This window comes from Oncorhynchus masou, chromosome 31 (genome assembly GCF_036934945.1).
Source record: "Oncorhynchus masou masou isolate Uvic2021 chromosome 31, UVic_Omas_1.1, whole genome shotgun sequence".
NCBI lineage: Eukaryota > Metazoa > Chordata > Actinopteri > Salmoniformes > Salmonidae > Oncorhynchus > Oncorhynchus masou.
Window position 1 is genome coordinate 98653865 of NC_088242.1, and position 26113 is coordinate 98679977.

Here is a 26113-nt window from a genome sequence, read left to right on the forward strand (position 1 = left end):
TCTGTCTAGTGTTGTCTTAGGTCTCTCTCTGTCTAGTGTTGTCTTAGGTCTCTCTGTCTAGTGTTGTCTCTCTGTCTAGTGTTGTCTTAGGTCTCTCTCTCTCTGTCTAGTGTTGTCTTAGGTCTCTCTCTCTCTGTCTAGTGTTGTCTTAGGTCTCTCTCTCTGTCTAGTGTTGTCTTAGGTCTCTCTCTCTGTCTAGTGTTGTCTTAGGTCTCTCTCTGTCTAGTGTTGTCTTAGGTCTCTCTCTCTAGTGTTGTCTTAGGTCTCTCTGTCTAGTGTTGTCTTAGTCTCTCTCTCTGTCTAGTGTTGTCTTAGGTCTCTCTCTGTCTAGTGTTGTCTTAGGTCTCTCTCTGTCTAGTGTTGTCTTAGGTCTCTCTCTGTCTAGTGTTGTCTTAGGTCTCTCTCTGTCTAGTGTTGTCTTAGGTCTCTCTCTGTCTAGTGTTGTCTTAGGTCTCTCTCTCTCTAGTGTTGTCTTAGGTCTCTCTGTCTAGTGTTGTCTTAGGTCTCTCTCTCTGTCTAGTGTTGTCTTAGGTCTCTCTCTCTAGTGTTGTCTTAGGTCTCTCTCTCTCTCTAGTGTTGTCTTAGGTCTCTCTCTCTCTCTAGTGTTGTCTTTGGTCTCTCTGTCTAGTGTTGTCTTAGGTCTCTCTCTGTCTAGTGTTGTCTTAGGTCTCTCTCTGTCTAGTGTTGTCTTAGGTCTAGTGTTGTCTCTCTCTGTCTAGTGTTGTCTTAGGTCTCTCTCTGTCTAGTGTTGTCTTAGGTCTCTCTCTGTCTAGTGTTGTCTTAGGTCTCTCTGTCTAGTGTTGTCTTAGGTCTCTCTGTCTAGTGTTGTCTTAGGTCTCTCTGTCTCTGTCTGGTGTTGTCTTAGGTCTCTCTCTGTCTGGTGTTGTCTTAGGTCTCTCTTCCAGGTGGACAGTAGTCGTGACTTCCTGTGTAATCTATCCAGGTGGACAGTAGTCATGACTTCCTGTGTTATCTATCCAGGTGGACTGTAGTCATGACTTCCTGTGTAATCTATCCAGGTGGACAGTAGTCATGACTTCCTGTGTTATCTATCCAGGTGGACAGTAAGGGAGTGGTGAAGCAGTACCTTCCCAGACACGGTCAGACGATGCTGGACAAGCTGAACCAGCAGCGCCTCGACAACCAGTTCTGTGACATCACGCTGCTGATCGAGGGGGAGGAGCACAGGGCCCACAAGGCTGTGCTGGCCGCCTGCAGCGACTACTTCAACGAGCTGTTTATAGAGAAGGGAGCTGTGTCCAGTCACGAAGCGGTGGTCGACCTGTCAGGTGAGACATGGAGAAGGTGGGTGAGGACGTCTGGTAAAGGACTCCAATGTAAAGGAACCGTTTTGTCTCACGGACTCCAGACCACCGAGGGATGAGTAGGGGTACAAGTCTGTCGAGAGTAGTTATCAGAACAGCAGGAAAAAGGTCACCGTCCTGCGGCCGTATTGGTCCTGAGTTGGATGATGTTTCCCTGTTCATCATCATCATCATCTTATTGAGGTGGTTTGGTCAGAGGAATAACCCGTTTCTCTCTCGCTCTCCCCTCAGGTTTCAGCAAGGTCAGTTTCCTCCCCCTGCTAGAGTTTGCATACACCTCCAACCTCTGCTTCAACTTCTGTGTGATGGCCGACGTTGCCACGTTGGCCCGACACCTTCTGATGGCCGAGGTCCTTCAGATCTGTGAGTCCGTCCACAAGAAGGTAGAGGAGCAGAAGCTGATGGTCTACCAGCAAGGAGACATCCACACGGTGGTGTCCAGCCAGCCGGCACCCCAACAGGCCCCGAATGAAGACCCTGGGGCCTACATTATGACCATCGGCAGCGACGGCCATGCTGTGGTGACTCATACTGGGCTCGCTGGAGCAGGGGAGGACCTGGACTCCCTGGCTGTCGTGGAAAACACAACAGAGTCCTTCAGAGGGGATCTGACGTCTGTCGTCAACCAGGCTCTGGGAGGTGAACCAGGGGAGACTATGACCGTGGTTGGGGAGGCAGGGTCCGAGACGGTGACTCTAGTCACCCACAGCGGCCAGGCCCGGGTCGGCGAGTCGGTCACCCTCTTCTCCCCTACTGGAGAGACAGAGACCATGACGGTGGTGACCCACAGCGGCCAGGCCCGGGTCGGCGAGTCGGTCACCCTCTTCTCCCCTACTGGAGAGACAGAGACCATGACGGTGGTGACCCACAGCGGCCAGGCCGGAGCCAATGAGTCCCTGGCCGTGGTGTCAGCCTGTCTGGCCCTGGAGCAACAGCAGCATGATGAGGGAGACTCGCTCTCCATGGAGCCGGGGGCCTTCCTCATCAGCGTGGACCCAGGGAAGGTGGCCCCTACTGAGGTGGTCCATCTGGCTGTAGAGCCACCTGATGTCCAGGTGGATCCAGCACCCCAGGAGGGAGAGACGTCGGCACACCAGACCGTCGATCCAGCACCCCAGGCCGAGCCCCAGCCCCCCGCTGCTCCCCAACCCCCCAAGAGGAAGAGAGGACGTCCTGCCAAGGTGAAGCATGAGGTGATCGAGGAGCCAGAGTCTCCTGTCGAGGTGGTGGAGGTGCCAGAGCCGGTCTCGACTCTTGCGGAGGAGGTTCAGAGGACCCATGACCCCTATAAGAGACGCCTTCGGCAGCGTTCCATGGGGGAGGGGGGGTACGTCAGGCTACACATGGGGCTGGAGGAGGACAGAGAGGACAAGAAGGGAGTCCAGATCCCACAGCGCCCCAGCACCCCCAAGGTAGGTTGAACGGAATCACAGTCACTATAGATTCATGCATGGATAAAACATCAGCTTTTGCGTGTGTGTGTGTGTGTGTGTCTCTCTCTCGTAGAATAATAGTGAAGACATCAAAACTATGAAATAACACATGGAATCATGTAGTAACCAAAACATATATTTGAGATTCTTCAAAGGAGCCACCCTTTGCCTTGATGACAGCTTTGCACACTCTTGGCATTCTCTCAGCCAGCTTCATGAGGAATGCTTTTCCAACAGTATTTAAGGAGTTCCCACATATGCTGAGCACTTGTTGGCTGCTTTTCCTTCACTCTGCGGTCCGACTCATCCCAAACCATCTCAGTTGAGTTGAGGTCAGGTGATTGCTGAGGCCAGGTCATCTGATGCAACACTCCATCACTCTCCTTCCTGGTCAAATAGCCCTGACACAGCCTGGAGGTGTGTTTGGTCATTGTCCTGTTGAAAAACAAATGATATTCCCACTAAACCCAAACCTAATGGGATAGTGTAACGCTGCAGAATGTTGTAGTAGCCATGGTGGTTAAGTGTGCCTTAAATTCTAAATAAATCACTGACAGTGTCACCCAGCAAAGAACCATCACACCTCCTCCTCCATGCTTCACGGTGGGAACCACACATGCTCAGATTTGGACTCATCAGACCAAAGGACAGATGGCCATTGCTCGTGTTTCTTGGCCCAAGCAAGTCTCTTCTTCTTATTATTCTGAGGTTGGTATCTCTAATGAACTTATCCTCTGCAGCAGGGAACTCTGGGTCTTTCCTGTGGCGCCAGTTTCATCATAGTGCTTGATGGTTTTTTGCGACTGCACTTGTAGAAACTATCGATGTTCTTGAAATTTTCCGTATTGACTGACCTTCATGTCTTAGAGTAATGAAGGACTGTCGTTACTCTTTGATTATTTGAGCTGTTCTTGTCATAATATGGACTTGGTCTTTTACCAAATAGGGCGATCTTCTGTATACCACCCCTACCTTGTCACAACACAACTGATTCGCTCAAATGCATTAAGAAGGAAAGACATTTGACAAATTAAGTTATAACAAGGCACACCTGTTAATTAAAATGCATTCCAGGTGACTACCTCATGAAGCTGGTTGAGAGAATGCCAAGAGTGTGCAAAGCTGTCATCAAGGCAAAAGGTGGCTACTTTGAAGAAACTCAAATATAAAATATATTTATATTTGTTTAACACTTGTTTTTGGTTACTACATGATTCCATGTGTTATTTCATAATTTTGATTTCTTCACTATTACTCTACAATGTAGAGAATAATTGGGGCTACACATTTTTTTATTAATTAAAATTAAAACTAACCCTTGAATTAGTAGGTGTGTCCAAACGTAACCTGTGTGTGTGTGTGTTACCCATCCTAACTGTTCTGTATTTCTTTTCCAAACCCCAACACCCTCAAGAAGAGGGGTAGACCCGCCAAGAGGCACGTTGAAGAGATGGAAGCTGCTGTGGCCGGCATGGAGAATGTTGTCCAGACAGAGCCTGAGGGCGTCCAATCACCAGACGGCATTCTATATGGAGCACCTATCACAGAGCAGCCCGTGGGGCAGGGGCCCGAGCCGGGTCAAGGCCCCGCCCAGCCAGATGGAGGGAGTGAGGTGGAGGGAGAACACGCCTGTTCAGAGTGTGGACTGTCGTTTCACAGGCGCTATGCGCTCATCATGCACACGCTCAAACACGAGAAGACCAGAGGATACAAGTGCACTGTACGTATGTATGATGTCAGTTGGTCCTTTTGTGGCAGGGCTGAAATGCAGTGGAAATGTTTTTCAACTTTTGGCCACAACTGTAGTAGTGCAGGTACCAACAACACTGTTCTCTAGATGAAGTAGTGTCTCTAAATAGGTCTGTGAGTCATCTCCGACACATAAACTACTGGAGGCAGGGGGCTGGAGGCAGGGGGCTGGAGGCAGGGGCCTGGAGGCAGGGGCCTGGAGGCAGGGGGCTGGAGGCAGGGGCCTGGAGGCAGGGGCCTGGAGGCAGGGGCCTGGAGGCAGGGGCCTGTGGGCAGGGGGCTGGGGGCAGGGGCCTGGGGGCAGGGGCCTGGAGGCAGGGGGCTGGAGGCAGGGGGCTGGAGGGGTCGTGAGACACTGGTCTGAGTCATTTATGACTGTCAGCCACCTCTCTTTAGAGATGATGTAGCTCTGAGTGAACAGAGATGTTATAGTGTTGTCTCCAGGGTTCCCCTACAGGCAGCCACCTCTCTTTAGAGATGATGTAGCTCTGAGTGAACAGAGATGTTATAGTGTTGTCTCCAGGGTTCCCCAACAGGCAGCCACCTCTCTTTAGAGATGATGTAGCTCTGAGTGAACAGAGATGTTATAGTGTTGTCTCCAGGGTTCCCCTACAGGCAGCCACCTCTCTTTAGAGATGATGTAGCTCTGAGTGAACAGAGATGTTATAGTGTTGTCTCCAGGGTTCCCCAACAGGCAGCCACCTCTCTTTAGAGATGATGTAGCTCTGAGTGAACAGAGATGTTATAGTGTTGTCTCCAGGGTTCCCCTACAGGTGGCCTGCGGGTGATTTTATTTGGCCCCCAAGTTTTCTGAGCGGGATAAAAGAGGTGTTTATAAATATACACTGCTCAAAAAAATAAAGGGAACACTTAAACAACACAATGTAACTCCAAGTCAATCACACTTCTGTGAAATCAAACTGTCCACTTAGGAAGCATCACTGATTGACAATAAATTCCACATGCTGTTGTGCAAATGGAATAGACAACAGGTGGAAATTATAGGCAATTAGCAAGACACCCCCAATAAAGGAGTGGTTCTGCAGGTGGGGACCACAGACCACTTCTCAGTTCCTATCAAATCAAAATCAAATTTATTTGTCACATACACTTGGTTAGCAGATGTTAATGCGAGTGTAGCGAAATGCTTTGCTTCCTGGCTGATGTTTTGGTCACTTTTGAATGCTGGCGGTGCTTTCACTCTAGTGGTAGCATGAGGCGGAGTCTACAACCCACACAAGTGGCTCGGGTAGGGCAGCTCATCCAGGATGGCACATCAATGCGAGCTGTGGCAAGAAGGTTTGCTGTGTCTGTCAGCATAGTGTCCAGAGCATGGAGGCGCTACCAGGAGACAGGCCAGTACATCAGGAGACGTGGAGGAGGCCGTAGGAGGGCAACAACCCAGCAGCAGGACCGCTACCTCCGCCTTTGTGCAAGGAGGAGCAGGAGGAGCACTGCCAGAGCCCTGCAAAATGACCTCCAGCAGGCCACAAATGTGCATGTGTCTGCTCAAACGGTCAGAAACAGACTCCATGAGGGCCCGACGTCCACAGGTGGGGGTTGTGCTTACAGCCCAACACCGTGCAGGACTTTTGGCATTTGCCAGAGAACACCAAGATTGGCAAATTCGCCACTGGCGCCCTGTGCTCTTCACAGATGAAAGCAGGTTCACACTGAGCACGTGACAGACGTGACAGAGTCTGGAGACGCCATGGAGAACGTTCCTCTGCCTGCAACATCCTCCAGCATGACCGGTTTGGCGGTGGGTCAGTCATGGTGTGGAGTGGCATTTCTTTGGGGTGCCCGCACAGCCCTCCATGTGCTCGCCAGAGGTAGCCTGGCTGCCATTAGGTACCGAGATGAGATCCTCAGACCCCTTGTGAGACCATATGCTGGTGCGGTTGGCCCTGGGTTCCTCCTAATGCAAGACAATGCTAGACCTCATGTGGCTGGAGTGTGTCAGCAGTTCCTGCAAGAGGAAGGCATTGATGCTATGGACCGCCCGTTCCCCAGACCTGAATCCAATTGAGCACATCTGGGACATCATGTCTCGCTCCATCCACCAAAGCCATGTTGCACCACAGACTGTCCAGGAGTTGGCGGATGCTTTAGTTCAGGTCTGGGAGGAGATCCCTCAGGAGACCATCTGCCACCTCATCAGGAGCATGCCCAGGCGTTGTAGGGAGGTCATACAGGCACGTGGAGGGCACACACACTACTGAGCCTCATTTTGACTTGTTTTAAGGACATTACATCAAAGTTGGATCAGCCTGTAGTGTGGTTTTCCACTTTAATTTTGAGTGTGACTCCAAATCCAGACCTCCATGGGTTGATACATTTGATCATTTCCATTGATCATTTTTGTGTGATTTTGTTGTCAGCACATTCAACTATGTAAAGAAAAAAGTATTTAATGAGAATATTTCAATCATTCAGATCTAGGATGTGTTATTTTAGTGTTTATTTTTTGAGCAGTGTATATATGAGGATAAAAAAAATACGTTTTTATATACATAGAATTAAAACATGTATATTAAAAATGTTTATTTATTTTATATATACATAAACCTTTCTTTGATCAAAAAATATGAATTTGTATATATGTAAAATCTCTCTGTGTGTGTGTATACACAGTGGGGCAAAAAAGTATATAGTCAGCCACCAATTGTGCAAGTTCTCCCACTTAAAAAGATGAGAGGCCTGTAATTTTCATCATAGGTACACTTCAATTATGACAGACAAAATTAGAAAAAAATCCAGAAAATCACATTGTAGGATTTTTAATGAATTTATTTGCAAATTATGGTGGAAAATAAGTATTTGGTCACCAACAAACAAGCAAGATTTCTGGCTCTCACAGACCTGTAACTTATTCTTTAAGAGGCTCCTCTGTCCTCCACTCGTTACCTGTATTAACTTCTTGCGTCGAGCAATCCCGTATCCGGGAGCGTAATCATAGCCTCAAGCTCATTAGCATAACGCAACATTAACTATTCATGAAAATCGCAATTTAAATGAAATAAATATATTCACTCACAAGCTTAGCCTTTTGTTAACAACACTGTCATCTCAGATTTTCAAAATATGCTTTTCAACCATCGCTACACAAGCATTTGTGTAAGAGTATTGATAGCTAGCACAGCATTAAGCCTAGCATTCAGCAGGCAACATTTTCACAAAAACAAGAAAAGCATTCAAATAAAATCATTTACCTTTGAAGAAGTTCGGATGTTTTCAATGAGGAGACTCTGTTAGATAGCAAATGTTCAGTTTTTCCAAAAATAATATTTGTGTCGGAGAAATCGCTCCGTTTGGCGAAGAAAAACCCCGGAAATTCAGTCATTACAACGGCGAACGTTTTTCCAAATTAACTCCATAATATCGACAGAAACATGGCAAACGTTGTTTAGAATCAATCCTCAAGGTGTTTTTCACATATCTATTCGATGATCAATCATTCGTGGCAGTTGACTTTCTCCTCTGAAGCAAATGGTAAAATGCACGCAGCTGGAGATGATGCAATAATTTTGACGGAGGACACCAAGCGGGCATCTGGTAAATGTAGTCTCTTATGGTTAATCTTCCAATGATATGCCTACAAATACATCACAATGCTGCAGACACCTTGGGGAAACGACAGAAAGTGTAGAAAGTGCTCATTCCTGGCGCATTCACAGCCACATAAGGAGACATTGGAACACAGCGCATTCAAAATCTGGGCCATTTCCTGTTTGAAATTTCATCTTGGTTTCGCCTGTAGCATCAGTTCTGTGGCACTCACAGATAATATCTTTGCAGTTTTGGAAATGTCAGTGTTTTCTTTCCAAAGCTGTCAATTATATGCATAGTCGAGCATCTTTTCGTGACAAAATATGTTGTTTAAAACGGGAACGTTTTTTTATCCAAAAATTAAAAGAGCGCCCCCTATATCGAAGAAGTTAATGGTACCTGCTTGAACTTGTTATCAGTATAAAAGACACCTGTCCACAGTCACACTCTAAACTCCACTGTGTCAGCACTATTATTTTATATATACATTAACCTTTCTTTAATAAAAAAGATTAATTTGTATATATGTAAAATCTCTCTCTGTGTGTGTGTGTATATATATATGAGAGAGAGATTTTATATATTCAAATTCATATTTTTTGATGAAAGGTTTATATTAACCTTTTTTTGATTATATATATTTGATATATACATAAACCATCAAAAAATATGAATTTGTGTATATATATATATTACGGAGGGCAGTAATTGGTCCGTTTACACCAGGAGCTCTCAATGACTTATGTACAGTAACACAATCACATCCTTACCCCAGGTAGTCTTTCACTCACGTTGGAAACAGGACTTGGTTGATAACGTTATCTTTGTGATACTAGCTAGACCCCTTCCTAATATTGAGTTGAAACCTCCTCCCCCTTTTTGCCCTCAGAACAGCCTCAATTCGTCACTCAGGGTATGTGATTGTATACAAATGTAAGCAAGGTTTGAAATATATCAGTTTTGGGCTTTTTTGCATTAAATTCTCAGTTTTACAAATGATTTGTAATTATGTTCTGCCCCCCCCACCCGACCATCCGCTCAAGAAAATTGGTCCCGCTGCTGAATCTCGTTGATGATCCCTGCTGTGTGGTCTCAGCAGACTGCAATGCTGACGACACTTCTTCTTTCTCTAGTTATGTAACAAGGAGTTTCAGTACGCTGCCTCTCTGAGGGCCCATCTGGCCAGACACAAGCACCAGAAGAGTCAGAGGCCGACCCTGGTCAGGGTCCCCCAGCCCCACGGCGAGGAGGGCCTCGAGGTGGACGGCAGGACCAAAGGACGCACCAAGAGAGAGTTTGTCTGTGACATCTGTGGGAAGACTCTTCCTAAGCTGTACTCTCTGAGGATCCACATGCTGAACCACACTGGTTAGTTTCCCCGAGCTCTCAGGTGGTAAAGCGCCTGTATATATCTGTTGTTGTTATCAGGGGTTACGTTAAAGCTTTCCCGAAATCAGCATTTTCAAAACACAGACCATCAAAAAACATCTGTTTTTAAACCATTTCGTCTGTGTTTTTAATAATAATGTTTTGTTGATGACAGGAGTTTCTTATGTTTACTATGAAAATACTGCAGCCAGCTACATTTCCTAATGTTTCGCTTAATCCTAAACTTAATCTTAATCCTAAACTTAATCTTAAACTTAATCTTAAAATTAATCTTGCATTTTAACTTAGTTACTTTTCTCCGGTAGTTTTACTATCATCTCTTCCTCTCTGCTATTGGTCAGAGCGAGGTCAGCTGATCGAATGCCTGTTTGTGAACGCGGGAATTTGATTGGTCTGACGACTAGAGCGAAGGTTTCTCATCTGATTGGAGAAACTCAACCCGAAGCACAAACTTAGTCTGAAGTCGAGCAGAAATTACAATGAGAAACATTTTACTTCTGCGTTTACGCAATGCAGCAAGATCGTTAAATATATTTTTTTCTGTGTGAGAAATGTAGAGTTCTGTGTTGACCTGGCATTATTATTATTATTAGTATTATTAGTATTATTATGATTGATTTTAAGAATTCAATTATTAATATTATTATTAGTAGTAGTATTATTATTTATTAGTATTATTATTATTTATTATTATTATTATTATCATTATTATTATTATTAGTAGTAGTAGTAGTATTATTTTTATTAGTATTATTATCATTATTATTAGTATTATTATTATTATTATTATTAGTAGTAGTAGTATTAGTATTATTAGTAGTAGTAGTATTATTATTAGTAGTAGTATTATTGTTATTAGTATTATTTTTATTAGTATTATTATCATTATTATTAGTAGTATTATTAGTAGTAGTATTATTATTAGTATTATTATTATTAGTATTATTAGTATTATTTTTATTATTATTAGTAGTATTATTATTAGTAGTATTATTATTATTAGTATTATTATCATTATTATTATTAGTATTATTATTATTAGTATTATTATTATTATTAGTATTATTATCATTATTATTATTATTAGTAGTAGTATTATTATTAGTAGTATTATTGGTAGTATTATTATTAGTAGTATTATTATTAGTAGTATTATTAGTAGTAGTATTATTAGTAGTATTATTAGTAGTATTATCAGTATTATTATTATTATTAGTATTATTATCATTATTATTATTATTAGTAGTAGTATTATTGTTATTAGTAGTATTATTAGTAGTAGTATTATTATTAGTAGTATTATTAGTAGTATTAGTATTATTATTAGTATTATTATTATTAGTAGTAGTATTAGTAGTATTATTATTATTAGTAGTAGTATTAGTAGTATTATTAGTATTAGTATTATTAGTAGTATTATTAGTATTAGTATTATTAGTAGTATTATTAGTATTATTTTTATTATTATTATTATTATTATTATTATTGATTTTAAGGATTCAATTCTATGGTGGGTTATAGGCTTCTGGCCGTTTAACGGCCATGTTCCTGCAATCACAGAAATTGTATTCACAGAAAAAACTGCATTTATCACTTCAATTTGAAGTTGCCTTTTTAAAGCGGTAAGGCCTATTACCCACGCTGGGTTGTGAATCCTTAATGTCAATAAAGCGATAAGGCCTATTACCCACGCTGGGTTGTGAATCCTTAATGTCAATAAAGCAGTAATGCCTATTAGCCGGTGTTGGGATTGAATCCTAGCCTTGATATTGTTATTCTAATTGTTGTTGTTTCCACAGGGGTCCGGCCCCACTCCTGCAGGGTCTGTGGGAAGACCTTTGCTCATAAACACAGCCTGAAGATGCACAGAGCTCTACATGACGCTGCTAAACAGTTCCACTGTCTGCTCTGTGACAAGTCCTTCGTTAGTAAGAGAAGTCTGGAGGAACACACCAGTATTCACACAGGTACAACATTATCCTAAGACACCAGCATTCACACAACTACAATACAACATTATCCTCAGACACCAGCATTCACACAGGTACAACATTATCCTAAGACACCAGCATTCACACAACTACAATACAACATTATCCTCAGCCACCAGCATTCACACAGGTACAACATTATCCTAAGACACCAGCATTCACACAACTACAATACAACATTATCCTCAGACACCAGCATTCACACAGGTACAACATTATCCTCAGACACCAGCATTCACACAACTACAATACACCATTATCCTCAGACACCAGTATTCACACAACTACAATACAACATTATCCTCAGACACCAGCATTCACACAGATACAACATTATCCTCAGACACCAGCATTCACACAGGTACAACATTCTCCTCAGACACCAGCATTCACACAGGTACAACATTATCCTCAGACACCAGCATTCACACAACTACAATACAACATTATCCTCAGACACCAGTATTCACACTATGGAGCCGTTGAGCTGCTCAGAGCAGAGTTGTCCTGACCGGGCATCCACCATGTTTGCTAGGAAGAGCCAGTATACGTCGGGGTTGGCACAATAGTGTATTAGTCCTCAGTCTGTAGGAACACATTGCTCTCTGGCGATAAGGGGTGTCATACTATACTGTTCACTCAATACAGAAGTCCTTGGTTTGGTTAATCTAAGTGTCTCCGGTAATATCTCTGTCAAATGTCTGGTAATATCTCTGTTGAATGTCTGGTAATATCTCTGTTGAATGTCTGGTAATATCTCTGTTGAATGTCTGGTAATATCTCTGTTGAATGTCTGGTAATATCTCTGTTGAATGTCTGTAATATCTCTGTAATATCTCTGTTGAATGTCTGGTAATATCTCTGTTGAATGTCTGGTAATATCTCTGTTGAATGTCTGGTAATATCTCTGTTGAATGTCTGGTAATATCTCTGTTGAATGTCTGGTAATATCTCTGTTGAATGTCTGGTAATATCTCTGTTGAATGTCTGGTAATATCTCTGTTGAATGTCTGGTAATATCTCTGTTGAATGTCTGGTAATATCTCTGTTGAATGTCTGGTAATATCTCTGTTGAATGTCTGGTAATATCTCTGTTGAATGTCTGGTAATATCTCTTCGAATGTCTGGTAATATCTCTGTCGAATGTCTGGTAATATCTCTGTCGAATGTCTGGTAATATCTCTGTCGAATGTCTGGTAATATCTCTGTCGAATGTCTGGTAATATCTCTGTCGAATGTCTGGTAATATCTCTGTCGAATGTCTGGTAATATCTCTGTCGAATGTCTGGTAATATCTCTGTCGAATGTCTGGTAATATCTCTGTCGAATGTCTGTAATATCTCTGTAATATCTCTGTCGAATGTCTGGTAATATCTCTGTCGAATGTCTGGTAATATCTCTGTCGAATGTCTGGTAATATCTCTGTCGAATGTCTGGTAATATCTCTGTCGAATGTCTGGTAATATCTCTGTCGAATGTCTGGTAATATCTCTGTCGAATGTCTGGTAATATCTCTGTCGAATGTCTGGTAATATCTCTGTCGAATGTCTGGTAATATCTCTGTCGAATGTCTGGTAATATCTCTGTCGAATGTCTGGTAATATGTCTGGTAATATCTCTGTTAAATGTCTGGTAATATCTCTGTTAAATGTCTGGTAATATCTCTGTTAAATGTCTGGTAATATCTCTGTTAAATGTCTGGTAATATCTCTGTTAAATGTCTGGTAATATCTCTGGTAATATCTCTGTTAAATGTCTGGTAATATGTCTGGTAATATCTCTGTTAAATGTCTGGTAATATCTCTGTTAAATGTCTGGTAATATCTCTGGTAATATCTCTGTTAAATGTCTGGTAATATCTCTGGTAATATCTCTGTCAAATGTCTGGTAATATCTCTGTCAAATGTCTGGTAATATCTCTGTTAAATGTCTGGTAATATCTCTGGTAATATCTCTGTTAAATGTCTGGTAATATCTCTGTTAAATGTCAAATGTCTGGTAATATCTCTGGTAATATCTCTGTCAAATGTCTGGTAATATCTCTGTCAAATGTCTGGTAATATCTCTGGTAATATCTCTGTCTCTGGTAATATCTCTGTCAAATGTCTGGTAATATCTCTGTCAAATGTCTGGTAATATCTCTGGTCTGTTAAATGTCTGGTAATATCTCTGTCAAATGTCTGGTAATATCTCTGTCAAATGTCTGGTAATATCTGTTAAATGTCTGGTAATATCTCTGTAATATCTCTGTAAATGTCTGGTAAATGTCTGGTAATATCTCTGTCAAATGTCTGGTAATATCTCTGTCAAATGTCTGGTAATATCTCTGTCAAATGTCTGGTAATATCTCTGGTAATTAAATGTCTGGTAATATCTCTGTTAAATGTCAAATGTCTGTAATATCTCTGGTAATATCTCTGTCAAATGTCTGGTAATATCTCTGTCAAATGTCTGGTAATATCTCTGTCAAATGTCTGGTAATATCTCTGGTAAATGTCTGGTAATATCTCTGTTAAATGTCAAATGTCTGGTAATATCTCTGGTAATATCTCTGTCAAATGTCTGGTAATATCTCTGTCAAATGTCTGGTAATATCTCTGTCAAATGTCTGGTAATATCTCTGTCAAATGTCTGGTAATATCTCTGGTAAATGTCTGGTAATATCTCTGTTAAATGTCAAATGTCTGGTCTGGTAATATCTCTGTCAAATGTCTGGTAATATCTCTGTCAAATGTCTGGTAATATCTCTGTCAAATGTCTGGTAATATCTCTGTCAAATGTCTGGTAATATCTCTGTCAAATGTCTGGTAATATCTCTGTCAAATGTCTGGTAAATGTCTGGTAATATCTCTGTCAAATGTCTGGTAATATCTCTGTCAAATGTCTGGTAATATCTCTGTCAAATGTCTGGTAATATCTCTGTCAAATGTCTGATAATATCTCTGTCAAATGTCTGATAATATCTCTGTCAAATGTCTGATAATATCTCTGTCAAATGTCTGGTAATATCTCTGTCAAATGTCTGGTAATATCTCTGTCAAATGTCTGATAATATCTCTGTCAAATGTCTGATAATATCTCTGTCAGATGTCTGGTAATATCTCTGTCAAATGTCTGGTCTTATCTAAATGTCTTCCAGGTGAATCTAAGTATCTCTGTACCCAGTGTGGCAGGTCGTTCCACCGAGCCTCTGGTCTGAGTAAACACATTAAGAGACACCAGCCCAGACCTGAAGTACGAGGATTCCCTTGCAATCAGTAAGGAACCTGCTTCTCTCCTCATTCTCATACATTCATTTGGATTAAGTAGGTTTATCTGAGTGGGTGAGTTTTGTCTTTTCGTGTGTGTAGTGTGTATGTTACGTGTGTGTGTATAGTGTGTATGTTACGTGTGTGTGTGTGTATAGTGTGTGTATGTTTAGTGTGTGTATAGTGTGTGTGTGTGTGTGTATGTTACAGGTGTATAGTCGTGTGTGTGTGTGTGTGTATGCTCATTCCTGCTGTGTTTCTCTCTGTCAGCTGTTTATTTTAGGTGTGTGAGCAATATTGCCTGTGTAGCTATGTACAAAACGTTAGGAACACCTGCTCTTTCCATACCCTAAGGGAACATTTCGACATTTTCTGTATGGTTAGTGAAAAAGTCCATATTGCAAATGTACCGTCCCTTACTAGACGTCCGAAAACATTTTTAAAATTCGGGGACGGCGTCGGGCCGAGCGGCAGGGCCAGACCTACCGGGAAGTCATCAAATGAACTTTGTCGGACATTCGTTTTTCGTTTTATAAAATAATCAAATTTTGGAAAATCCCACAAGAGGGCATAAGCAATCATACTGCAATTTGACAAAACATCACGAATCACGACGGGCCTTATCTCGAAAACTGAAAATATTTTGAAGCCGAAACTTGGTGAGCATAGGTTTGGCATAATGGGCAGTTGGCCCCGAACAAGATGGCGTCTAGGCCTCAACGGTTTTTGAGTTATGGCCATTTTTCTGGGATTAAAGGTCCAAAATGAAAATAGAGAAATGATTTTTTCACTTCACGTCAAAGTCAAGGAGCCTCCGGTGTCAATAACAAAAAAATCAGCCATTTATCTATCGTCATTTAAGAGAAATCGTACGATGACAGATTTGTGATGTTCAAATATAGTTTTTTTTTTTTCAACGGTTACAGATCCAGTTGCAGGGTGTTCATACGAATATTTTTAAAGTGTGCTGCGGAGCTCTGCGAGATTTCTGTGATTTTCTATGATTTTCTGAAATAACACACACTCACTAAACCCTCCGTAAATAACTCAGTTCTTAACGTAAAGACTTAAAACTCAGAATTCTGTAAAGGCATACCCCAATGAGGATATGAGTTTATTTATAGCTTCCTGTGCCAACAGGAAGTGCCTTAAATGGTGTCATAGGGGCTGTATCCAAGGGTTAAAAAGGTCAGATCTTTTCAAAACTTCATATGTGTGGTTAGGCAACCCTCCTGAACTGTAAAATCAGTCATTTCTCCCAACAGATGTCAAAGAAAACCTCTCACACACACACACAGCAAGGATGGAGTGACAAAGTGTGGTGTTTAAAGACACAGAGAGCAGGCAATGGCATAAACATAATCCCAAGGCCGTGCCGAGTCCAACGAGGTGCCCCGCTTGACCGTAGCTCGCTCGGTCTGAGCGCAGCGACCATGAGAAAAATAGGCCCACAATGAAGCCTGCACCACAATGTCATTTGATTTTGGGTGACAGCGGCGGAACCGTTAAGTTTAGAAGGACAATTCAAACACAGGACTGTTCCTAAGGTCCTCCCGATCTGTGCAAGCCTAACCTTGACCGTGTGGCATTAACCCTTCACAGTTAAAAGGTGTTTACATAAAAACAGTTTGCATTGACTTCTCTCCCCATAGGAATACATTGCCTGCTCCCCTAAATTCAAGCTGGAGTCTATATGGGTTATGAATGCTGTATGAACCTGTCTTCGGTACCAGTCCATCAGGCCACCATAAGGTCTACCTGTGTTGATTCTAAGCTTCCTGGACCAACCGGAAGTGGTTAAAATCGCCCTAAAAGTGTATACCCATACCCTGCCTGCAGTTTGATAGACACAGTGCATTCAACCCGGTGTAAATCAGTCCTGGGCTGGCGTGGTTACACGTGGTCTGCGGTTTTGAGGCTGGTTGGACCTACTGCCAAATTCTCTAAAACAATGTTTGAGGTGGCTTATGGAAGAGAAATTTAACATTAAATTCTCTGGCGACAACTCTGGTGGACATTCCTGCAGTCAGCATGCCTCAACTTCAGACGTGTGACAAAACTGCACATTTTATTGTCCTTATATTGTCCCCAGCACAAGGTACACCTGTGTAAGGATCATGCTGTTGAATCAGCTTTGGAGGGCAGGGCTTCATCCATGTTGTCGGCTGTGTAGGATTCCACGTAGGTTGTTTCCACACAGCGGGATTTCAGTGTCCAGTCTTTGGTGAGGTCAGCGCAATTATTTTTGTTGCTGTTCTTTAGTTCTGTTTGAACCCCCCCCGTTTTCACCTTGTTGAACACGTTAGGGACCACTGTTTGAGAGAAATACTTTCTCCCCGGTGACTTGTATAGTCTGTCCAATTTACGTAGGATTTCTTTGAAGGCGTTTCTCCTCCATTCTGAAGGGAACCATTCCTTTTACTAAAGAACTAATTACACCCTGTAGGCTATAGGATCTATAGCTTCCTCCACCCTGTAGGCTATAGGATCTATAGGTTCCTCCACCCTGTAGGCTATAGCTTCCTCCACCCTGTAGGCTATAGCTTCCTCCACCCTGTAGGCTATAGGATCTATAGCTTCCTCCACCCTGTAGGCTATAGGATCTATAGCTTCCTCCACCCTGTAGGCTATAGGATCTATAGCTTCCTCCACCCTGTAGGCTATAGGATCTATAGCTTCCTCCTCCACCCTGTAGGCTATAGGATCTATAGCTTCCTCCACCCTGTAGGCTATAGGATCTATAGCTTCCTCCTCCACCCTGTAGGCTATAGGATCTATAGCTTCCTCCTCCACCCTGTAGGCTATAGGATCTATAGCTTCCTCCTCCACCCTGTAGGCTATAGGATCTATAGCTTCCTCCTCCACCCTGTAGGCTATAGGATCTATAGCTTCCTCCTCCACCCTGTAGGCTATAGGATCTATAGCTTCCTCCTCCACCCTGTAGGCTATAGGATCTATAGCTTCCTCCTCCACCCTGTAGGCTATAGGATCTATAGCTTCCTCCTCCACCCTGTAGGCTATAGGATCTATAGCTTCCTCCTCCACCCTGTAGGCTATAGGATCTATAGCTTCCTCATGAATTTAGCTTACTGCTGTGGCCTGCCCGGTCCCCAGATCTCAGCCCGGTCCCCAGATCTCAGCCCGGTCCAATGAGATGGAACGAGCTATTTGAAGTGGAGCCACTAGTAGCCAACTGTGGGAAGCATTGGAGTCAACATGGATCAGCATCCCAGTGGAACGTTTTCTACACCTTGTAGAGTCCATACCCTCAACGAATTGAGGCTGTTCTGAGGGCAAAAGGGGGATGCAACACAATATTATGGTGGTGTTCCTAATGTTTTGTAGACAGTCAGTCAGTCAGTGAGCGAGTGATGTCCTGTCCTTACTGGTCTGTATCCCCTTCTCTCCTCCAGCTGTGATAAGAGTTTCTTTGAGGCCAAAGACCTGCAGCAGCACATGAACAAACACCTGGGACTCAAGCCCTTCCAGTGTCAGGTGGGGAATAACAATATTAATAATGGTGCTTTGTTCTATCAGGTATGTGGGAAGTGTTATAGCTGTGTTATATTCTATCAGGTATGTGGGAAGTGTTATAGCTGTGTTTGGTGTTATATTCTATCAGTTATGTGGGAAGTGTGACAGCTGTGTTGGGTTATATTGTGTTCTATCAGGTATGTGGGAAGTGTTATAGCTGTGTTTGGTGTTATATTCTATCAGTTATGTGGGAAGTGTGACAGCTGTGTTGGGTTATATTGTGTTCTATCAGGTATGTGGGAAGTGTTATAGCTGTGTTTGGTGTTATATTCTATCAGTTATGTGGGAAGTGTGACAGCTGTGTTGGGTTATATTGTGTTCTATCAGGTATGTGGGAAGTGTTATAGCTGTGTTGGGTTATATTGTGTTCTATCAGGTATGTGGGAAGTGTTATAGCTGTGTTGGGTTATATTGTGTTCTATCAGGTATGTGGGAAGTGTTATAGCTGTGTTTTTGTGTTATATTCTATCAGGTATGTGGGAAGTGTTATAGCTGTGTTGGGTTATATTGTGTTCTATCAGGTATGTGGGAAGTGTTATAGCTGTGTTGGGTTATATTGTGTTCTATTAGGTATGTGGGAAGTGTTATAGCTGTGTTGGGTTATATTGTGTTCTATTAGGTATGTGGGAAGTGTTATAGTTGTGTTGGGTTATATTGTGTTCTATCAGGTATGTGGGAAGTGTTATAGCTGTGTTTGGGGTTATATTCTATCAGGTATGTGGGAAGTGTTATAGCTGTGTTTGGTGTTATATTCTATCAGGTATGTGGGAAGTGTTATAGCTGTGTTGGGTTATATTGTATCAGGTATGTGGGAAGTGTTATAGCTGTGTTTTGGGGTTATATTCTATCAGGTATGTGGGAAGTGTTATAGCTGTGTTGGGTTATATTGTGTTCTATCAGGTATGTGGGAAGTGTTATAGCTGTGTTTTGGGGTTATATTCTATCAGGTATGTGGGAAGTGTTATAGCTGTGTTTTGGGGTTATATTCTATCAGTTATGTGGGAAGTGTTATAGCTGTGTTGGGTTATATTGTGTTCTATTAGGTATGTGGGAAGTGTTATAGCTGTGTTTGGTTATATTGTATCAGTTATGTGGGAAGTGTGACAGCTGTGTTATATTCTCAGGTATGTGGGAAGTGTTACAGTTGGAAGAAGGACTGGTATTCCCATGTGAAGTCCCACAGTGTGGCAGAGCCTTACAAGTAAGTCACCACCATAGAAATCAAATTCTATTCATCACATGCTTGGTAAACAACCGGTGTGGTCTGGCAGTGAAATGCTTAGTTACGGGTCCTTCCCGACAACGCAGAGAGAAAGAAAATAGAGAAATAATAGAAAAGTAAAAACACGTAATAAAATATATACACAATCAGTAACTATATACGGTACCAAGTTGACCTGCCAGGCTACGAGCTAATTGAGGGAGGTATGCACATATAACTGGGAACCACTTGACAGGTGGTAAACTCTAGCATGGTAAACGATAGTATGTAAAAAAATGGGTCAATGCAGATAGCCCAGGTAGCTATTTGGTTCACTATTTAACTATCTATTTATCAGTCTTATGGCTTTCGGGGGTAGAAGCTGTTCAGGATCCTGTTGGTTCCTGACATCGTTACCGTTCGCTGTGCGTTAGCAGAGAGAACAGTCTATGATGCGGGGCCTTCCTCTGACAACGCCTGGTATCCTGGATGGCAGGAGGCTCGGCCCCGGCGATGTACTGGGCCGTACGCACTACCCTCTGAAGCGCCTTGCAGTCGTCATACCAGGCGGTGATGCAGCCAGTCAAGATGCTCTCAATGGTGCAGAACATTTTGAGGGCCATGCCAAATATTTTCAGCTTCCTGCCCTCTACTCGACTGTTGGTGTGTTTGGACCATGAAAACAATAGATCCCCTCACCACCTGGGGGTGTCTCGTCAGGAAGTCCAGGATCCAAATCAAATGTTATATTTCACATACACATGGTTAGCAGATGTTAATGCGAGTGTAGCGAAATGCCTGGTAAGTGCTGTGCTTGGATCCAGTTGTAGAGGGAGGGGTTCAGTCCCAGGGTCCTTAGCGTAGTGATGACCTTGTAGGGCTCTATGGCGGTGAACGCTGAGCTGTCGTCAAGGAACAGCAATGTCACGTCAATGTTTATTTTGTCCAATTGGGAAAGGACAATGTGGAGTGCAATGGATATTGTGTCATCTGTGGCTCTGTTGGGTAAGTATGCGAATTGGAGTGGGTTCAGGCTGTCTGGGATAGTGGTGTTTGAGCCAAACCAATTTTGCCGCGGTCGCACACCTGCCTGGCTGAAGCTGATGGGTGAAAGAAGTTGACTAGCGCTAGCCTAGGCGTCTTCAAGACACAAGACCTGGTTCGGTTGTTTTCATGTTATCTAGAAGGAGAGTAACTGTGACTCTGCCAAAACAGGACAATGTACAAATGCACAAGAAACACCAACATTAACCGTTACCAAGGCGACACTCCGTCTTAACTCCTCCTCCATATTTACTGGATTGGTTGAACAGTGCAGAAAACCGCCCCCCTCTTTTTCCTTTCTCATCAGGACCAGAATATGCGGGGCGTTTCTTTTAGCCTGCTAGGTTAGGATACCACGAAAACGTTCACAACCTTGACAACAGGCGTTTCTTTTACCCTGCTAGGTTAGGATACCGCTAAAACATTCACAACCTTGACAACAGGTGTTTCCTTTAGCCTGCTAGGTTAGGATACCGCTAAAAGGTTCACAACCTTGACAACAGGCGTTTCTTTTAGCCTGCTAGGTTAGGATACCACGAAAACGTTCACAACCTTGACAACAGGCGTTTCTTTTAGCCTGCTAGGTTAGGTTACCGCTAAAAGGTTCACAACCTTGACAACAGGCGTTTCTTTTAGCCTGCTAGGTTAGGATACCGCTAAAAGGTTCACAACCTTGACAACAGGCGTTTCTTTTAGCCTGCTAGGTTAGGATACCGCTAAAACATTCACAACCTTGACAACAGGCGTTTCTTTTAGCCTGCTAGGTTAGGATACCGCTAAAAGGTTCACAACCTTGACAACAGGCGTTTCTTTTAGCCTGCTAGGTTAGGATACCGCTAAAAGGTTCACAACCTTGACAACAGGCGTTTCTTTTAGCCTGCTAGGTTAGGATACCACGAAAACGTTCACAACCTTGACAACAGGCGTTTCTTTTAGCCTGCTAGGTTAGGTTACCGCTAAAAGGTTCACAACCTTGACAACAGGCGTTTCTTTTAGCCTGCTAGGTTAGGATACCGCTAAAAGGTTCACAACCTTGACAACAGGCGTTTCTTTTAGCCTGCTAGGTTAGGATACCGCTAAAACATTCACAACCTTGACAACAGGCGTTTCTTTTAGCCTGCTAGGTTAGGATACCGCTAAAAGGTTCACAACCTCGACAACAGGCGTTTCTTTTAGCCTGCTAGGTTAGGATACCGCTAAAAGGTTCACAACCTCGACAACAGGCGTTTCTTTTAGCCTGCTAGGTTAGGATACCGCTAAAAGGTTCACAACCTTGACAACAGGCGTTTCTTTTAGCCTGCTAGGTTAGGATACCGCTAAAACGTTCACAACCTCGACAACAGGCGTTTCTTTTAGCCTGCTAGGTTAGGATACCGCTAAAACGTTCACAACCTCGACAACAGGCGTTTCAAAAATGGACACATTTAGTTTACGTTCAAACATGAAACGGCATGCGTTCATATACACATCTTCATACTAATTAGTGTTTCCAGATATGTTATTTATTTTGTCTCTGTTTCTAACGAGTGAGGGATGGAGGGATGATTTAAAGCACTTTGTGACAATTGTTGATGTAAAAAAAAAAAAAATTCCTAGATGATATTTGATTGTTAATCCTTTGTCCTGTAGGTGTAATGTCTGTGGAAAGGAGTTCTTTGAGAAGGCTCTGTTCAGGAGACATGTGAAGAAGGCCACACATGGCAAGAAGGGCAGAGTCAAGCAGAACCTAGAGAGAGAGTGTGAACACTGTGGCAGGAAGTTCACCCAGCTCAGAGAGTACAGACGACACATGAACAACCACCAAGGTGAGACACACACACACACACACACACATACACACACACACACTCGTAAAGCCACAACATGTCTTCAGCCTGATGGCACTTGGTTTACTGTAAATCTGGGGGATGTGGCTGGAGAAATGTGAGCTCAAGTTCATAGCTGGAGCGATGCATGCAATTACTATGCGGGCAACATCGAACACGTAGTGGACTCTAACAGTAAAACGTACTACTCCTTGATGATATAGGGTAAATGTACTCTAAATGGTCTCTAACAGTAAACCTCTACCTGTTGCTCTGCGTCAACCTCTACCTGTCGCTCTGCATCAACCTCTACCTCGCTACCTGTCGCTCTGCATCAACCTCTACCTCGCTACCGGTCGCTCTGCGTCGACCGCTCGCTACCTGTCGCTCTGCGTCGACCGCTCGCTACCTGTCGCTCTGCGTCGACCGCCCGCTACCTGTCGCTCTGCGTCGACCGCCCGCTACCTGTCGCTCTGCGTCGACCGCCCGCTACCTGTCGCTCTGCGTCGACCGCTCGCTACCTGTCGCTCTGCGTCGACCGCCCGCTACCTGTCGCTCTCGTCGACCGATCGCTACCTGTCGCTCTGCGTCGACCGCCCGCTACCTGTCGCTCTGCGTCGACCGTCGCTACCTGTCGCTCTGCGTCGACCGCCCGCTCGTCGACCGCCCGCTACCTGTCGCTCTGCGTCGACCGCTCGCTACCTGTCGCTCTGCGTCGACCGCCCGCTACCTGTCGCTCGCTCGACCGCCCGCTACCTGTCGCTCTGCGTCGACCGCCCGCTACCTGTCGCTCTGCGTCGACCGCTCGCTACCTGTCGCTCTGACCGCCCGACCTGTCGCTCGCCGACCGCCCGCTACCTGTCGCTCTGCGTCGACCGCCCGCTACCTGTCGCTCTGCGTCGACCGCCCGCTACCTGTCGCTCGACCGCTCGCTACCTGTCGCTCTGCGTCGACCGCTCGCTACCTGTCGCTCTGCGTCGACCGCTCGCTACCTGTCGCTCTGCGTCGACCGCTCGCTACCTGTCGCTCTGCGTCGACCGCTCGCTACCTGTCGCTCTGCGTCGACCGCTCGCTACCTGTCTCTCTGCGTCGACCGCCCGCTACCTGTCGCTCTGCATCATCCGCTACCTGTCTCTCTGCATCAACCGCTCGCTACCTGTCGCTCTGCATCAACCGCCGCTACCTGTCGCTCTGCATCAACCCGCTACCTGTCGCTCTGCATCAACCGCCGCTACCTGTCGCTCTGCATCAACCGCTCGCTACCTGTCGCTCTGCATCAACCGCTCGCTACCTGTCGCTCTGCATCAACCGCTCGCTACCTGTCGCTCTGCATCAACCGCTCGCTACCTGTCGCTCTGCATCAACCGCTCGCTACCTGTCGCTCTGCATCAACCGCTCGCTACCTGTCGCTCTGCATCAACCGCTCGCTACCTGTCGCTCTGCATCAACCGCTCGCTACCTGTCGCTCTGCATCAACCGCTCGCTACCTGTCGCTCTGCATCACAGCTAGTTTGAGTGTTTTAATCAACTTACAGTGCCTTGCGAAAGTATTCGGCCCCCTTGAACCTTGCGACCTTTTGCCACATTTCAGGCTTCAAACATAAAGATTTTTGTGAAGAATCAACAACAAGTGGGACACAATCATGAAGTGTTACGATATTTATTGGATATTTCAAACTTTTTTAACAAATCAAAAACTGAAAAATTGGGCGTGCAAAATTATTCAGCCCCTTTACTTTCAGTGCAGCAAACTCTCTCCAGAAGTTCAGTGAGGATCTCTGAATGATCCAATGTTGACCTAAATGACTAATGATGATAAATACAATCCACCTGTGTGTAATCAAGTCTCCGTATAAATGCACCTGCACTGTGATAGTCTCAGAGGTCGGTTAAAAGCGCAGAGAGCATCATGAAGAACAAGGAAAACACCAGGCAGGTCCGAGATACTGTTGTGAAGAAGTTTAAAGCCGGATTTGGATACAAAAAGATTTCCCAAGCTTTAAACATCCCAATGAGCACTGTGCAAGCGATAATATTGAAATGGAAGGAGTATCAGACCACTGCAAATCTACCAAGACCTGGCCGTCCCTCAACTTTCAGCTCATACAAGGAGAAGACTGATCAGAGATGCAGCCAAGAGGCCCATGATCACTCTGGATGAACTGCAGAGATCTACAGCTGAGGTGGGAGACTCTGTCCATAGGACAACAATCAGTCGTATATTGCACAAATCTGGCCTTTATGGAAGAGTGGCAAGAAGAAAGCCATTTCTTAAAGATATCCATAAAAAGTGTTGTTTAAAGTTTGCCACAAGCCACCTGGGAGACACACCAAACATGTGGAAGAAGGTGCTCTGGTCAGATGAAACCAAAATTGAACTTTTTGGCAACAATGCAAAACGTTATGTTTGGCGTAAAAGCAACCCAGCCTCATCACCCTGAACACACCATACCCACTGTCAAACATGGTGGTGGCAGCATCATGGTTTGGGCCTGCTTTTCTTCAGCAGGGACAGGGAAGATGGTTAAAATTGATGGGAAGATGGATGGAGCCAAATACAGGACCATTCTGTAAGAAAACCTGATGGAGTCTGCAAAAGACCTGAGACTGGGACGGAGATTTGTCTTCCAACAAGACAATGATCCAAAACATAAAGCAAAATCTACAATGGAATGGTTCAAAAATAAACATATCCAGGTGTTAGAATGGCCAAGTCAAAGTCCAGACCTGAATCCAATCGAGAATCTGTGGAAAGAACTGAAAACTGCTGTTCACAAATGCTCTCCATCCAACCTCACTGAGCTCGAGCTGTTTTGCAAGGAGGAATGGGAAAAAATTTCAGGCTCTCGATGTGCAAAACTGATAGAGACATACCCCAAACGACTTACAGCTGTAATCGCAGCAAAAGGTGGCACTACAAAGTATTAACTTAAGGGGGCTGAATAATTTTGCACGCCCAATTTTTCAGTTTTTGATTTGTTAAAAAAGTTTGAAATATCCAGTAAATGTTGTTCCACTTCATGATTGTGTCCCACTTGTTGTTGAGTCTTCACAAAAAAATACAGTTTTATATCTTTATGTTTGAAGCCTGAAATGTGGCAAAAGGTCGCAAAGTTCAAGGGGGCCGAATACTTTCGCAAGGCACTGTAAATCTGAACAGAACATTTATGCCCATGTTTATTATATATTATACATATCAACACACTCTCCCCGTGTGGTTCAATGCAAACCGGCCTTGATGTGAACGGTGATATATGGTGAAAAGGGGAATAGTCTAAGCCCACCTGAAATACATTTAGTACATTTGAGTACAATAATACAATGTTCTTTTTACAGTAATATGACAAAATGCATTTTAAAATGTGAAATTTGTTTTAGTTACGTTGCTACTGTGTGACTGACAGGCAGGCACGACCGCTAGCTTAAAAACATAACATTTTCAATTGGCAAGATATGTGCGCATGGGCATTAATTACCATATCTCTTTGTTTTACATAAAGTATGATCAGTCATCTGAGAAAGTACTAGACCGTGTCTGAGGGTCGCCCCCACTGTTTCTATGCAGCTCGTGGGAACGTATACAACTTAATAATACAACATCTGATTGGTTTAGAATAACAACTGTTATGGATACATCATCTGATTGGCTTAGAATAACAACTGTTATGGATACATCATCTGATTGGTTTAGAATAACAACTGTTATGGATACATCATCTGATTGGCTTAGAATAACAACTGTTATGGATACATCATCTGATTGGTTTAGAATAACAACTGTTATGGATACATCATCTGATTGGTTTAGAATAACAACTGTTATGGATTACATCATCTGATTGGCT

At 43.6% G+C, this 26113-nt stretch overlaps 1 protein-coding gene across 14 annotated transcripts in view; it reads left to right on the plus strand.

Moving 5' to 3' along the window:
- Positions 1 to 410: 410 nt before the first annotated feature.
- The window catches only part of LOC135524806 (zinc finger and BTB domain-containing protein 11-like), a 28705-nt gene continuing 3002 nt past the window's right edge, over positions 411 to 26113 (plus strand). For 13 of the 14 annotated variants that reach the window (XR_010453028.1, XR_010453029.1, XR_010453030.1 and 10 more), the window contains exons 1-10: positions 411 to 531; positions 835 to 1289; positions 1557 to 2737; positions 4173 to 4478; positions 9190 to 9424; positions 11245 to 11412; positions 14576 to 14693; positions 18098 to 18179; positions 19343 to 19419; positions 22093 to 22268. Coding sequence is in view for 2 of the 14 variants with exons in the window: in XM_064952643.1 (XP_064808715.1) it covers positions 1109 to 1289; positions 1557 to 2737; positions 4173 to 4478; positions 9190 to 9424; positions 11245 to 11412; positions 14576 to 14693; positions 18098 to 18179; positions 19343 to 19419; positions 22093 to 22268 (2524 nt within the window). In the remaining 12 variants the exon portion in view is untranslated. The remainder of the gene's footprint in view (positions 532 to 834; positions 1290 to 1556; positions 2738 to 4172; positions 4479 to 9189; positions 9425 to 11244; positions 11413 to 14575; positions 14694 to 18097; positions 18180 to 19342; positions 19420 to 22092; positions 22269 to 26113) is intronic. The other variant, XM_064952644.1, reaches the window with a different exon arrangement.